We start from the raw sequence: 17,250 nt of genomic DNA, 5'->3' as shown, positions 1-17,250 counted from the left end.
CCCTCTCACGCTCTCTCTCTCGCTTTCTCTCTCTCCCTCTCACGCTCTCTCTCTCGCTCTCTCTCTCTCGCTCTCTCCCTCTTACGCTCTCTCTCTCTCGCTCTCTCTCCCTCTTACGCTCTCTCTCTCGCTCTCTCTCGCTCTCTCTCACTCTCTCTCTCGCTCTCTCTCTCGCTCTCTATCCCTCTTACGCTCTCTCTCACGCTCTCTCTCTCGCTCACGCTCTTTCTCACTCTCTCTCTCACGCTCTCGTTCTCTCTCTCTCTCTCTCGCTCGCTCTCCACTCCTTCTCCCTCTCCCTCTCTTAATCTGGCTTTCAAGGGCTGTAGTCTCTTATAAAGTATCACTTTACCTTGAGTAAAATGGCAATTAACGTTAATCTCCATTACAGTAGGAGGATGGTTCTAAATGAGAGCTTGCTCTTTTTTTACTGTCATTATCACAAGAAAAAAGACACTAGCAGACCTGTCATGTACTTACCCAACAAAAACATCAAAATTACCATTGGTTCATTATTTCGGCCCATGGTGGGCCGATACCGGGACAAGGCATGTGCATTGTAAAGTGAGAACAGCTGTTCATTGATGTGTTATATGACCCCACAAGTGACATACCTAATATTTGTGTGTCATTGACATGTAACCTCAATGGTTAAATGTCACTATCTTGACTTATTGTAATGAGACTATGTTGGTACCAAAGCCCTCTAACATTACTCCATTTTGTGTCTTGTCTCTTCAGAGGGAGGTCAGATTAACAACACCGTGGGCCAGCCACACCCCTACCCTGCTCTGAGCCAGCTGGCTCATGTCTATGAACAGCAACAACCTGGGAAGGAACTCAACAAGTATGCCTCGCTCAAGCTCGTCGGTGAGTGTCTGCTCCTATCTGCTTTGTCCTGCTTTGTTGACGCTGCCTGTGTCTGTAGCGGCCTGGGTTCGACTAAGTAAGTAAGCCGAGGACGAGTAAGCCTTGTTCAAGCCAGAACGGCCCAACGACTAAGTAGTGTATACCATTATGCATACAGTCGTGGCCAAAAGTTTTGAGAATAATCTTCACAACGTCTGCTGCCTCAGTTTGTTTGATGACAATTTGCATGTACTCCAGAATGTTATGAAGAGTGATCAGAGGAATTGCAATTAATTGCAAAGTCCCACTTTGCCATGTAAATGAACTGAATCCCCCAAAAAACATTTCCACCGCATTTCAGCCCTACCACAAAAGGACCAGCTGACATCATGTTAACACAGGTGTGAGTGTTGATGAGGACAAGGCTGGAGATCACTCTGTCATGCTGATTGAGTTCGAATAACAGACTGGAAGCTTCAAAAGGAGGGTGGTGCTTAGAATCATTGTTCTTCCTCTGTTAACCATGCTTACCTGTAAGGAAACATGTGCCGTCATCATTGCTTTGCACAAAAAGGGCTTCACAGGCAAGGATATTGCTGCCAGTAAGATTGCACCTAAATCAACCATTTATTGGATCATCAAGAACTTCAAGGAGAGCAGTTCAATTGCTGTGAAGAAGGCTTCAGAGCGCCCAAGAAAGTCCAGCAAGCGCCAGGACCGTCTCCTTAAGTTGATTCAGCTGCGGGATTGGGGCACCACCAGTACAGAGCTTGCACAGGAATGGCAGCAGGCAGGTGTGAGTGCATCTGCATGCACAGTGAGGCTTTTGGAGGATGGCCTGGTGTCAAGAAGGGCAGATGAATCCCCTTTCCGATTGTTTGGGACATCTGGAAAAAAGCTTGTCCGGAGAAGACAAGGTGAGCGCTACCATCAGTCCTGTGTCATGCCAACAGTAAAGCATCCTGAGACCATTCATGTGTGGGGTTGCTTCTCAGCCAAGGGAGTGGGCTCACTCACAATTTTGCCTAAGAACACAGCCATGACTAAAGAATGGTACCAACACATCCTCAGAGAGCAACTTCTCCCAACCATCCAGGAACAGTTTGGTGACGATCAATGCCTTTTCCAGCATGATGGAGCACCTTGCCATAAGGCAAAAGTGATAACTAAGTGGCCCCGTGAACAAAACATCAATATTTTGGGTCCATGGGCAGGAAACTCCCCAGACCTTAATCCCATTGACAACTTGTGGTCAAATCCTCAAGAGGTGGGTGGACAAACAAAAACCCACAAATTCTGACAAACTCCAAGCATGGATTATGCAAGAATGTGCTGCCATCAGTCAGGATGTGGCCCAGAAGTTAATTGACAGCATGCCAGCGCGGATTGCAGAGGTCTTAAAAAAGAAGGGTCAACACTGCAAATGTTGACTCTTTGCATCAACTTCATGTAATTGTCAATAAAAGCCTTTGACACTTATGAAATGCTTGTAATTATACTTCAGTATTCCATAGTACCATCTGACAAAAATATCTAAAGACACTGAGGCAGCAGACTTTGTGAGAATTAATATTTGTGTCATTCTCAAAATGTTTGGCCACAACAGTACACTACATTTCTGTATATTGCCCACTTTCGCTGGAGTTAAAGACCGGTGGGTGTCTAATATAAAAGTCTCACAGTCACAGTCAAAAACAGAATCAACTTGTTTGGTGATTGACATTCTGTACATTCCATTCACTGACAGCATACTTGATTTGAATAGAGCCTAAACCACTTTTCAATTTCAATACCATAATACATACGAGCCAAGCAAACAACAATTTATTTGAGTAGAAGTCGTGCTGAGTCTTCTTCTTTGGTATGCTAAAGGCAGCTCCCCCAGAAACAAAATGATAGGATCCATCTGGCTCTGAGTACTGTATAATCATAGTCACTACCTCTGGAAAACACAACATCACGGGAATGCAAAATACCCACATCTCATTGAGATGTTAAATGTAGGAGTAAAGCTCTTAATTTTAAATGTAATTCCCAATCCATCACTTTACCATTCCGTCCCTGACTCATTTCAAACAGATTGTTGTGATTGTTTACACAAAGGCACTCCATTATGCTGGGGCATTCAGAGGGAGTAGATGAAGTGTTTTTCTGTTTTCTGTTTATGCCACACAGTTTATATAACCATTAGCAATTCAATCTGAGACAATTAAGAATGGGAAATGTTGACTGATATGGCCCATATCTCCTATGTTTGACTAATAACGTGAGCTTGGTAGCTTGGTATTCATGAGGCTATCTGCATACTGGAGGAGGTCCACAATATCAGCAACTTTTTTAGAGACACCTATATTTGCTTCTTTCTCCTCCTCCTCTTTACTCCCCTTCTTCCTCCTCCTCCCCCCCCTCCTCCTCCCCCTCCTCTTCCTTCTCCCCCTCATCATCCTTCCCCCTTTCCTGTGCTCCTCTCCCTCTACCTCCAAGCCTAATCTCAATTTGATTCTCCTTTTCTCATCTTCACCTTTCCGCTCCCCAGGACTCTATCTGATTTAATGTCTGTAATAGAGGGTCTCCCACCCCCAGTATTCAGAGCCTTGACTACAGCCTAACTGATAGCTTCTCATTCTAGAGCCGCTCTCCAATGAGATGGCACGGGAGCTATTTTAATCTGCTTTAGAAAGGAATGGACGCACAGTCCCAAGAGACCATCTCCATCTCCTGGAGTCATGATCCGATGATATGCACGTGGAGACGCACAATAACGAGGGCAGCCGAGAGGGACAGAAAGAGAGAGAGAAAGAGAGAGGCACAGAGACAGATGAATGGTGTCTTCATTTGAGCTGTGTTATTGCGAAACTTTAACTGAGCACTTTTTCTTCTCTCCTCCATATTGCTCTGCCCTTATTCCACTCATCACAAGTGGCCTAAAGGAAAGAAACACTCTAGTTTGAAACCACAGTGTTGTTTTCCCCTTTTTTCTTTAATTGCCTTTCTGTCACATTCCCAACGGTAGCTACAGAATCCTTAGGCTGAGAGCTGATAAGCCACAATTCTGCAAATCAATATCTATCTGTACTGTCCCCAAGCGAATCTATAAGGTCACGCTATTGGATTTTAAAACCAGACATGGAGAGACGGACTAATAAAAGGGTACCCAAAACGTAACCCTGAAGACGGTTTGGATATCTCTATCTTTCACTGGAGCAAATGGCCAATTACTATGTATGGCATTGCAAATGCATTTGTGTCTCACTACTCCACCACCCCAATACCATAGAGACCAACAGTTAGGCTATCTCGGGCATTTCTCAGATACTATTGTAGCCTAATTGGAGTTGACACATAATTTAGTCCCTACAGTCCCGACGTCAAGCATCCACATTTGAATTGTTTTTGTGTGTCTGTGGCCTTTTGTGACGGTGGAACTTACTCTGTCTGTCTGTAGTTATTCTGTTTCTCATCACGTTTCCCTGTGAATGTGTGTGTGCCGTTGAGCTGACTGTTGCTAGATTGATTTATGTGTCGCCTGACTGAGTTTGATCCCAGAGGCGGTTTTCTTGCAGCCAGGCAGACAGGCAGACAGGCAGACGGGAGGCGAGCTCACCGTTCACAGTGCCTCGCCATGCCCTCCTGGCTCGTTTTCCTGCACTGGAAGGAGAGCAGAGCGATAAACTAGATGCATAGTTGCAGCGGCAAGTCAAACTCCCCTAGTATGTTAACTTTATCTTCAAGGATGTGAAAAGCGAAAGGCCATCCACCTTAACCTAAGAGTCACACTAGGATGCTCATTGCTCAACAGCTAAGGTTAAAGATTAATGAGTGAACCGGGGAATGTGAATCACCCAGTAAAAAGGACACATTTCTCAGTGATAAGAGCGATTACAGATTGCCGACATGAACGACAGAGAAATTAATGAGGTCAATTTAACGTGAATAAATTGATTGATGTAGGCTAGCTGGAGGGCACAGGTCTCGGGAGACAGGAAGCATATGAGGCAGAGAATGCTATAGCCTAGACAACGTTCACTTGCCTAGAAGTGTCCTCATATCAATTGATCAGCAGAGTCCAATTTAAATTCTCCTCATTTACGGTATTTACATTACATGTGTAGAAGTAGTAGCCTGTGTGTATTATATTGTAGGGTTTCAACCAAGCAGTCTGCGTTAATTTGATGGTTGGAGGCTGTCTGGGTGATTCCTGGGCCGTTGGAAAGTTTGAGCGAAATATAATTCCTTCTGAGCAAGTTTCTCCTCCAACAGGGTGAAGTAGAAAACATGTTTTATTTCAGACTCAGTGCTCGATAAAGGAACTAACATTTGTAATAAAGTTTGGAATGTGATGAAAGTACCTTGAGAACGGCATGGCTGAAGTATGTGGATTCCTTATGATCTGAACAATGCTCCATGTTTGTTTTGGTATGGTATTACAGTAGGGGAAAGACCTAGAGTTAATGGTAATGGTAAGTGCACAACCAGAGATGACTTTTGGGAGCATAGGCTACTAAAGGTGCTATAGGGCAGTATTACTGTAGTGTTATGAACTACAAAACATCTTAAACATGTGCATCTGCCTCTATCTCCATGCAGCGGCCAAGGCCAACGGCGACTTCTACAACAAGCGGCGTCTGATGGTGGAACTGCCATCTGAAGGCGGCCTCCCCCTCCAACACATGAACGCCATGCGACCTATGAACGCCATGACCAACAACCCTATTTCCCACAACCCAATTAATAACCCCACCATGACCCACAATCCAATGAACAACCCCATGGCCCACATCAACCCCACGGCCCACATCAAGCCCATGTCTCACAACAACCCCATGTCTCACAACAACCCCATGGCCCACAACAACCCCATGGCCCACAACAACCCCATGGCCCACAACAACCCCATGGCCCACAACAACCCCATGGCCCACAACAACCCCATGGCTCACACCAACCCCATGGCCCACAACAACCCCATGGCCCACAACAACCCCATGGCCCACCAACCCCATGGCCCACAACAACCCCATGGCCCACAACAACCCCATGGCCCACAACATCCCCATGGCCCACAACAACCCCATGGCCCACAACATCCCCATGGCCCACAACATCCCCATAGCCCACAATCCCATGAATACCATCAGCCCCCTGGGCTCCCTGGGCCCAGAGCCCGTGGCCACCTACATCACAGAGATGCCCAGCAGCTTGCCCACTCTATCCAGCTCCCACCAGGGCTCCACCATGCCAGCCGCGCCCAAGCAGAACGCACAGAAGCCCCAAAGACTCAGCAGCAGTGGCTGTGGCGGCGACAGAGTCAGTAATAAAGGTTCAGGAGCCATGACTATGTCCAGCATGACTAGAACAGGGACTTTCCCGGGGCCTCACCGCCACACCGGGACGGTTCCCGGGCCTCACCACCAACAACAACACCACCACCAACATCAAGAGCAACAACACCACCCACTGGCCTACAGCTCCAACACCATCGCAGCCCCCAGGGGGGTGGGGGGAGGGGTGGGTCTGAAGGGCTGGGACGGGACTGAGACGGTAGGCAGGAGGAAGGGTTACGGCTCCAAGAGGCCCCAGTGTACGGTGGAGCAGATCAACAAGCTGCACAGTCAGTCCCGCTCCCAGAGCCACAGTCAGCACTTCCTGCCCACTCAGCCTTACTTTGTGACCAACAGTAAGACGGAGGTAACTGTGTGAGAGAGTGGGAGAAGGGGACGAAGGTTGCCCAAAGCAGAGTCACCCAATAGACAAAGAGGGAGAGGACAGAGATGGTGGTGTGTAAGGCCCAGGTCGTTTTGTGTCTTTCTGGGAGCGGGGGCCAGAACAGTGCACCCTGGTGGTGTGGCAGTGTGCTTGCGTGTGCCGTCCAGTATGAGTGTGTAACTGCACATGTGACTGTCAGTCAATCCTACACAGATCCTCAGTCAGAGGGCAACGGGGGCGGGATTGTATAACCATGGCAACGTCCAACAAAAGTATCAAATTCATTGTGTGTGTTATAATATCTCCTGTGTAATGACAACATTATCAACCAATGACAGTGAAACGTGAATCCAGCAACAGCAAAAGGAAACATGAGATTGCCATGGATTGCATTACCAAATCTGACAAGCAATATGAGATCTATGGACACCACAACGGCTGGGGCTAAAACATTGAGCAGGGAAACAACAAACTGTGGGGAAAGGAAAAGACATTCATTAAAGAGGCTCTCTCCTACAAAGCCATTGAATCAGCCACAGTTTTAGGGTTATGGGATATGGCTACGAACATTATGGTCTTTGTTCTGTGCTTGTAGCCTTGAGAAGTCTCTTGGTCATCAACACAGAGAATGGAGGCTGTTGTCCTGTATATTTGATGTAGAGTACTTGATCACAGCTGACCCGAAGGCAAGGAGGCTGAAGCATCATCTAGAGGATAGTACTGTACTCCTGAAAGACTCATCAGTCCCAATGCTGTTCACACATAGAATCAGAGAGAATCTGTGATCCAATATTTAAAGATGTGACTACAGACCATGGCCATCTGTAGTGATACCAGCAAGCTTTTATATTCCCCTGTTTCTCTCTCTTTCATTCTCTCTATCCCTCTGAGAAAAGGCAACCTTCAGGTAAAGACAAGGTAAAGAGAGAGAAAGTGGTTCTGAATCGGTTCTGTTCTACAGTGTATGGCGAGTCCCTTGATAAGAACTATGAAACCCGATTGAGAGATATCCCTCACCTGTATTATTGCGACACAGTATTGTGATTTATATAATGTACCAACATTTGTATTTCTGTTTGTATTTTTGTATGACTGTGTCCTCTTGACCTTTGGCCATCTCTTCACTCTGGCGTTTGTGGAAAATACTGTTGCTAGGGTATCCAAATATATAATGGTCTAAAAGTAGAAGACAAAACCTCTTCAAGCAAATCGAACAGTCAAATCTATACAAGCTGAATTTATAGTCCCATTTCAGCCTATAGAAAGCATACTGCATTCACTTATTGTAAACATCCCCCATGTGTTTCTGATTGTAAACATCCCCCATGTGTTTCTGATTGTAAACATCCCCCATGTGTTTCTGACTGTAAACATCCCCCACATGTTTCTGACTGTAAACATCCCCCAAGTGTTTCTGACTGTAAACATCCCCACGTGTTTCTGACTGTAAACATCCCCCACGTGTTTCTGACTGTAAACATCCCCCATGTGTTTCTAATTGTGTTTCTGACTGTAAACATCCCCCATGTGTTTCTGACTGTAAACATCCCCCATGTGTTTCTGACTGTAAACATCCCCCATGTGTTTCTGACTGTAAACATCCCCCATGTGTTTCTAATTGTAAACATCCCCCATGTGTTTCTGACTGTAAACATCCCCCATGTGTTTCTGACTGTAAACATCCCCCATGTGTTTCTGACTGTAAACATCCCCCATGTGTTTCTGACTGTAAACAAACCCCATGTGTTTCTGACTGTAAACATCCCCCATGTGTTTCTGACTGTAAACATCCCCCATGTGTTTCTGACTGTAAACATCCCCCATGTGTTTCTGACTGTAAACAAACCCCATGTGTTTCTGACTGTAAACATCCCCCATGTGTTTCTGACTGTAAACATCCCCCATGTGTTTCTGACTGTAAACATCCCCCATGTGTTTCTGATTGCAAACAAACCCCTCATTTGTTTCTTTTATTTCTCTTCTTTGCTCATGTAAAGGACGTCACACTGCTTGTTTATCGAGTGCCACTTCCTCCCAGTTTGGCCCATACCATTTTGCCTCCCGAGTGGCGCAGAGGTCTAAGGCACTGCATCTCAGTGCTAAAGGTGTCATTACAGACCCTGGTTCGATCCCGGGCTGTATCACAACTGGCTGTGATCGGGAGTCCCACAATTGGCCCAGTGTCGTCTGGGTTAGGGGAGGGTTTGGCCAGGGTAGGCCGTCATTGTAAAATAAGAATTTGTTCTTAACTGACTTGCCTAGTTAAATTTAAAAAATAAACAATTCCTAGTGCAAACTCTGCCTTGCTAGGACACGTGACCACTCTCCTGAAGCGTCTTACCAGTCAGCGCCACTCGAAAAGCTAGCTATACACTGGTGAAAGTGGGGACACTTCAGGCTGAGGAGTAAGTTTCACACGTCTCCATGTGCTACATTCACCCCCAAACTTACTCAACTGCGACCCCAGCGTAACTGTACATCCGAGTCATTAGGCACCACTGTAAAGGACGTCACGCTGCTTGCTTAGCCAGTACCACTTCCTCCCAAGTTGGCCCATACCTGGCGCGAACTCAGGACCTCTGCCTGGCTGACCATCCTCCTCACACCTGACCATCCTCTTAGAAGCGATTTACAAGTCAGCTCCACGTGAAAAGCTAGCTATTCGCCGGCGCATGTAGAGACACTTCAGGATTAGGAGTAAGTCTCACACATCCCCATGTGCTACACTGTGTAAGCCATGATAAATAACATCAATGTTTTCAGGATGTGCATTATCACAATACTCAATTGAATTAATCCAGCTATGCGGAAATCCAAACCATCAACATTATAGTTCACACTGCTCTCAGTGCAGCGGGAAGGCAGATGGAAAGCAGGCAGGGAGGGAGGCAAACCAGGCAGGCAAAGGAACTCAAACAGAACATATTTTGTCTGAGCAGTGCACCAGGAAGGCAGGTAGGGAGGCAGGCAGAGAGGCAGGTAGGGATGCAGGCAGAGAGGCAGGGAGGGAGGCAGGCGGGCAGGTAAGGTTACAGGCAGAGGAAGAGGCAGGCAGGCAAACCAGGGAGGCAAAGCAGCTCAAGCATAACATATTTATGTCTGAGCAGCATTCTGCACTCAGCATAACTTAATAGAGAAGAGTCATCCTTCACACTGTGTTCTTCCCAGCAGCAGACTCGGAGTGCATTCAGAGCACAGTTGGTCAGCGGGACTCACTCTGAAGTAGCAGTCATACAGCTCTGAGACGCTGAGAGGGCAGGAGAAACTGGAGTATTACTAGTGTAGTATATTACTACTTTGTCAATGATTGCCTTCTCATGACTGTCCTTATAGTAATGTTATGATATCATAGCTTTATCCTTTCCATAGTTTTACCTGGCTTGATTCGGCCCACTCCGACAAAGTGACGGTCCCTAGCAGACCATTCCACACTGGCACACCATTTAGAATGCATGGCCATGCCAATGCATTCCCTCATTCTAAGTGTGCCAGTCTGGATATTGGAATGGAGCCTAATTCCCCCTCATCACATCTGATCCTTTCTTCCCCTCTAAAGCCAGGTGTCTGAAATTAGCAGATCGCCGAGCCAGCCAGCTCCAGCCTACCCAGCCTAGTTCCTGATTGACCTGCTGCCAAAGAAAATTGTTTCTGCTCGGCTGAAAGGAGCGAAATTAAGACTGGATGGTGCGAGTGGCCTAATTAGTGGAATCAGACCCTCCCGTTCCCCGCTCTGCTCTTGCCTCACGGTAGCAAATTGATCGAAGGAGTCGGGTGGTCGATACAATCAGGGCTGCCAGGCATGCAGCTGAAGTCTTGTATTAACTGCCTAGCTGAATATGATTTAGTATTGTGTAGTATGGTGTTGCTCGTTAATAACAACAATCACCCTGGATTTCTATATAGCTTGAACATAAACTGCCCCTGATTGAGAGACCAATTAACATAAACTACCCATGATTGAGGGAGCAATTGAGGGAAAAGTGTACAGTACCGATTGTCACTCAAAGAGGACCTGTGTGAACCCGGAAATATTTTGTGTGTATAATAAATGTGATTTTGTTCATTTTCCTGGAAACCTGAAAACGTGTTGAAACCCTTCTTGTAAAGGTGTCTAAAGGAAGTGACTCATTAGAATGTTGGGACGATGTTTGAAGCCACTGCACCGTTATTCTCTCTCTCTGTCAAACTTAATTTAGTGGTTTCATTTGATTCTCCTCCTACAACCTTGAAGTGAGGAAGTTGAGATAATTACATATAATTACAAACTTGCGCTTATCATCTCAGAAAAGAAGTGACTGAAGGGAATCTGTAGAGAGAGAGAGAAAATAAAAACCTCTCTAAACCGTCAACATCAGACTCTCGCGTTCTTTCAGCTGCCTGCTGTAACAGGGAGAAACTCCACCTGGAAACTCAACATAAAAACTCATCTTGGAAACTCGGTGTAGGGGTGGTTTGAGGACTTTTTCAACCAATAAGATAAACAAACCAGACGCGATTAAACCTGATCTTAAAATACCTGCCATTAGTACTTACCATTATTGACATTTATAATATAAAATCAGAAAACATCTGCAACCTACGCGCAGACACACACACACACACACATACATGTACACATACACACACACTCCCACAGTAATCAGCATCAGTAAAGGTATCAGGATTGTGAGCACTGAAAAATAATGGAAGTTCTCTAAATTCTTATAAAAGATTAAAATTAGCAATATAGTCACCGGCATCAATTTTGCAGATTACCCAACCAAATGTATTTTGAAAAATGTATTTGTCCGTGAATGTTATGTTTGTATGATTTGATTGTACTGAGTATGTTCCACAGGTTACATCGAGCTTAAAACATAACAGAAATTGGAAGTGTATTAGATTATGAACTCTTTACCACCGTTCTGTACTAACCAGATAAGCAAACCAGGTGGGGATGTCAGCAATTATTGTTAAACCATTCTGTATGACAGAGAAACATAACTGTATTTATCAAGCAGTACAAAAGGAATACATACAATGGGCTGGTATTAAAGGACTTCTGCAGGTCTGATTTCTATGACACTTTTTACACTGTTTATTTGGTTACCCAGAAGAGGTGAGCTGAATATATTCCAGTTAATTCCAGTTCCACCCTGTCGTTGAAACTATGGTATGTTCAATCATGATTTTGTCTGCTCTGCCAACCTGTTGATTTTATGTCATTCTGCCTTCTATCAAAAACTGTCTAAACTAAATATTGTACTGTATACACATGATGAGGGGGAAGATATCAAACAACATCTGCAGTTTCTCTTACATCTGATTAAGGGGTTTGTTCCAATAGGAGGTATCTCATTAAGTTATTTGCTGATATCAGAATCAATGGAAGGGTATCAAACCCATACAATCTGTGTGTTTGATATTTCTGGGGTTTGAACTCTATTGCAATCAAGGGCCAATGGATACAGTTACCATGGAATGATTCATGTGCTTTCTATAAACTACAGTATATAAATATAATCCATAGAAACCACATGCTTTAATAGATTCTTACATGTATTAGATCATCTGAATTGTAATCATGCATTAATCAATAAAAGTCTGTTTTTGATGTTCAACTCATCTATGATATTTATATACACTACTGTTCAAAGGTTTGGGGTCATTTGGAAATGTCCTTGTTTTTGAAAGTGAAGAGGTGACTCCGGGATGCTGGCCTTCTAGGCAGAGTTGCAAAGAAAAAGACATATCTCAGACTGGCCAATAAAAATAAAAGATTAAGATGGGCAAATGAACACAGACACTGGACAGAGGAACTCTGACTAGAAGGCCGGCATCCCAGAGTCGCCTATTCACTGTTGACGTTGAGACTGGTGTTTTGCGGGTACATTTTAATAAAACTGCCAGTTTGGGACATGTAGGGTGTCTGTTTCTCAAACTAGACACTCTAATGTACTTGTGCTCTTGCTCAGTTGTGCACTAGGACCTCCCACTCCTCTTTCTATTCTGGTTAGAGCCAGTTTGCGCTGTTCTGTGAAGGGAGTAGTACACAGTGTTGTACGAGATATTCAGTTTCTTGGCAATTTCTCGCATGGAACAGCCCTCATTTCTCAGAACAATAATAGACTGATGAGTTTCAGAAGAAAGTTCTTTGTTTCTGGACATTTTGAGCCTGTAATTGAACCCACAAATGCTGACGCTCCAGATACTCAACTAGTCTAAAGAAGACCAGTTTTATTTATTCTTTATTCAGAACAGCAATTTTCAGCTGTGCTAACATAATTGCAAAATGGTTTTCTAATGATAAACTTGGGTTAGCTAACACAACATGCCATTGGAACACAGGAGTGATGTTTGCTGATAATGGGCCTCTGTACGCCCATGTAGATATTCCATAAAAAAATCTGCCATTTCCAGCTACAATACTAATTTACAATATTAACAATGTCTACACTGTATTTCTGAACAATTTGATGTTATTTTAATGGACAAAAAATGTGCTTCTCTTTCAAAAACAAACACATTTCTAAGTGACCCCAAACATTTGAACGGTAGTGTACATATGTGTATATTTATACATTGGACTGAACACTGCATAGTATGAGTGATTATTAGTCAAGCATATTTTATTATAGAGCCTATCCCATACTCTTGTTTGAACAGTAGCTATAAGAATACATTGCTGCCCCACTGTTGCCAGTCCTGACCTATGATTTGTGAGGTTCAGTTATGGGGTAGCTGTATTACTGTTAAATTATAAATAGATATATAAAAATAAAAAATAAAAATATGGCAAAGTTTTGTCCGAGAATATATTACTATAGTGTTGCTATGAATTTGTCTTTTTTAGGTTATGGATTGACTGGAGTTTCTTCTTTTTTTCTTTTTTCAACAATTCGTTTGATGTTGAAAAATGTTCATTTGTCATCTACAGATTACTATCAGTGTTCTATATTCAACTTTCTTATGTGGCAATAAAAAGATGAGTACATAACTTCTGAAAACACTGCATTCTGCCTGTTTCTTTTTCTGTTTATCGTCCTGTTTTTCTGTCCTAATCGTCCCCCAAGAGGTTCTCCCACTATCCCTGTCTCTCCTCTCTTCCTCTCCTCTTCAAGCTCGCTGAGTCCATGCCAGTCAGTTAATGTGTCCTTGGAATTAAAACTGCTGATTGCTGCCAGCTACAGTCAAACCATACTGTTTGGTCATAAACATTGCTTTTACCTTCAAATGAACCGGCGATTCATGAGAAAACAAATACTGTCCTCACCTTTGCAGGTAGGAGACTGCCAGATTTCTAATGCACTAATTACTGCATGCTGCCAGCGCTACGAAGCTATAAAATAACAGCTGTAGAGGCAATCCTGGGTTTTCCAATCAATCAGGAAAAAAGAAGACCTGAGTTTCATCCCACCATAGAAGCTACCTTCTCCTCCTGATCAACCGAGCCAAATAACACAGCAGTGAGGTAAATAACATAACAATGCACCAAATAACACAACATTGAACTGTTTATGCAATATGTCACTGAAGACAGGGATTTCTCTCCCTCTTGCCATTCATTCATGTCTTTATTGATGTCTGGTCCTCCACGAGTCGACCTGGAGTAATTGTGTCAGAGCCTGGCTCACAGGGGCTCATTTCCTGAGAGAGAGGACAGGGAGAGAGGCCCACTGATGAGCCATGTGGTATCTAGGTGCACTGACACACTCCCATGGTCCTTACTGCCCATATTCACGTGCACCGTATACAACAGGTGTAGGTAGACCTTACAGTGAAATGCTTACTTACAGGCCCAAATCAACAGTGCAATTTTTAAGTAAAAAAATAGGTATTAGGTGAACAATAGATAAGTAAGGAAATAAAAAAACAACAGTAAAAAGACAATGAATAATAACAGTAGCTAGGCTATATACAGGCACTGGTTAGTTGGACTAATTGAGGTAGTATGTACAGTTGAAGTCGGAAGTTTACATACACTTAGGTTGGAGTCATTAAAACTAGTTTTTCAACCACTCCACAAATAGCTTGTTAACAAACTATAGTTTTGGCAAGTCGGTTAAAGCATCTTCTTTGTGAATGACACAAGTACTTTTCCAACACTTTTTTACAGACAGATTATTTCACTTATACTTCACTGTGTCACAATTCCAGTGGGTCAGAAGTTCGCATACACTAAGTTGACTGTGCCTTTAAACAGCTTGGAAAATTCCAGAAAATTATGTCATGGCTTTAGAAGCTGATAGGCTAATTGACATCATTTGAGTCAACTGGAGGTGTACCCGTGGATGTATTTCAAGGTCTCCCTTCAAATACAGTGCCTCTTTGCTTGACATCATGGGAAAATCAAAATAAATCAGCCAAGACCTCAGAAAAGAATTGTAGACCACCACAAGTCTGGTTCATCCTTGGGAGCAATTTCCAAATGTACCATGTTCATCTGTACAAACAATAGTACGCAAGTATAAACACCATGGGACCACACAGCCGTCATACCGCTCAGGAAGGAGACGCATTCTGTCTCCTAGAGAGAAACATACTTTGGTGCAAAAAGTGCAAATCAATCCCAGAACAACAGTGAAGATAATGGAGGAAACATAATAAGGATAATGGAGGCCGCTCAGCAAGGAAGAAGCCACTGCTCAAAAACCGCCATAAAAAAGCCAGACTACGGTTTTCAAATGCAGATGGGGACAAAGATTGTGCTTTTTGGAGAAATGTCCTCTGGTCTAATGAAACAAAAATACAACTGTTTTGCCATAATGACCATTGTTATGTTTGGAGGAAAAAGGGGAAGGCTTGCGAGCCGAAGTACACAGTGAAGCACGGGGGTGGCAGCATCATGCTGTGGGGGTGCTTTGCTGCAGGAGGGACTGGTGCACTTCACAAAATAGATGGCATCATGAGGTGGAACAATTATGTGGATATATTGAAGCAACATCTCAAGACATCAGTCAGGAAGTTAAAGCTTGGTCGCAAATGGGTCTTCCAAATGGACAATGACCCCAAGCATACTTACAAAGCAAGGAGGCCTACAAACCTGACTCAGTTACACCAGCTCTGTCAGGAGGAATGGGCTAAAATTCACCCAAGTTATTGTGGGAAGCTCGTGGAAGGCTACCCAAAACATTTGACCCAAGTTAAACAATTTAAAGGCAATGCTACCGAATACTAACTGAGCCTATGTAAACTTCTGACCCACTGGAATGTGATGAAAGAAATAAAAGCTGAAATAAATAATTCTCTCTACTATTATTCTGACATTTCACATTCTTAAAATAAAGGTACAGTTGAAGTCGGAAGTTTGCATACACCTTAGCCAAATACATTTAAACTCAGTCTTTCACAATTCCTGACATTTAATCCTAGTAAAAATTCCCTGTTTTAGGTCAGTTAAGATCACCACTTTATTTTATTGGTGCTTTGTCTGTTTGATGGTTCGTCGCAGGGCATAGCGGGATTTCTTATAAGCTTCCGGTATAGAGTCCCACACATTGAAAGCGGCAGCTCTACCCTTTAGCTCAGTGCGGATGTTTCCGGTAATCCATGGCTTCTGGTTGGGGTATGTACGTACAGTCACTGTGGGGACGACATCCTCGATGCACTTATTGATAAAGCAAGTGACTGATGTGGTGTACTCCTCAATGCAATCGGAAGAATCCCAGAACATATTCCAGTCTGTGAAAGCAAAGCAGTCCTGTAGTTTAGCATCTGCCTCATCTGACCACTTTTTTATAGACCGAGTCACTGCTGCTTCCTGCTTTAATTTTTGCTTGTAAACAGGAATCAGGAGGATAGAATTATGGTCAGATTTACCAAATGGAGGGCGAGGGAGAGCTTTGTACGCGTCTCTGTGTGTGAAGTACAGGCGATCTCGATTTTTTTCCCTCTGGTTGCGCATTTAACAAGTTGATAGAAATGAGGTAAAACTGATTGAAGTTTCCCTGCATTAAAGTCCCCGGCCACTAGGAGCACCGCCTTTGGGTGAGCGGTTTCCTGTTTGCTTATTTCTTTATACAGCTGACTGAGTGCGGTCTTAGTGCCAGCGTCCGTCTGTGGTCGCAAATAAACAGCCACGAAAAGTATAGATGAAAACTCTCTTGGCAAATAGTGTGGTCTACAGTTTATCATAAGATACTCTACTTCAGGCGAGCAAAATCTAGAGACTTCCTTAGATTTCGTGCACCAGCTGTTGTTCAGCTGTTGTTCACACCACTCAGACCGAGACTTTCATAAAAGCTACAGAGACAGGATGACATCAATAAAGGCTGTTTAGAAACACCTTTTTCTAATAATCCCAGATTTCTAAAGACATACAAAGACCTGTATTGGTATTGTCTGTCCTCTGAAATGAACGTCAATCTGGTCTCGCCTTTTTTGCTAAAAAAAATAAAGGGAACACTAAAATAACACATCCTAGATCTGAATGAATGAAATGTTCTTATTAAATACTTTTTTCTTTACATAGTTGAATGTGCTGACAACAAAATCACACACAAATGATCAATGGAAATCAAATTTATCAACCCATGGAGGTCTGGATTTGGAGTCACACTCAAAATTAAAGTTACAGGCTGATTACAGGCTGATCCAACTTTGAAGTAATGTCCTTAAAACAAGTCAAAATGAGGCTCAGTAGTGTGTGTGGCCTCCACGTGCCTGTATGACCTCCCTACAACACCTGGGCATGCTCCTGATGAGGTGGCGGATGGT

General features: G+C 43.7%; 1 protein-coding gene across 1 annotated transcript in view; it reads left to right on the top strand.

Annotated features, from left to right (window-relative positions):
* The window catches only part of shisa9a (shisa family member 9a), a 39,296-nt gene extending 32,747 nt beyond the window's left edge, over window positions 1-6,549 (top strand). Inside the window, exons 3-5 of the mRNA XM_042306309.1 lie at window positions 742-870; window positions 5,437-5,853; window positions 5,963-6,549. Coding sequence (XP_042162243.1) covers window positions 742-870; window positions 5,437-5,853; window positions 5,963-6,549 — 1,133 coding nt within the window. The remainder of the gene's footprint in view (window positions 1-741; window positions 871-5,436; window positions 5,854-5,962) is intronic.
* The last annotated feature ends 10,701 nt before the right edge of the window (window positions 6,550-17,250 follow it).

The sequence above is a fragment of the Oncorhynchus tshawytscha genome, linkage group LG25, assembly GCF_018296145.1.
Source record: "Oncorhynchus tshawytscha isolate Ot180627B linkage group LG25, Otsh_v2.0, whole genome shotgun sequence".
Lineage (NCBI taxonomy): Eukaryota > Metazoa > Chordata > Actinopteri > Salmoniformes > Salmonidae > Oncorhynchus > Oncorhynchus tshawytscha.
This window is presented reverse-complemented; position numbering and strand designations above follow the sequence as displayed.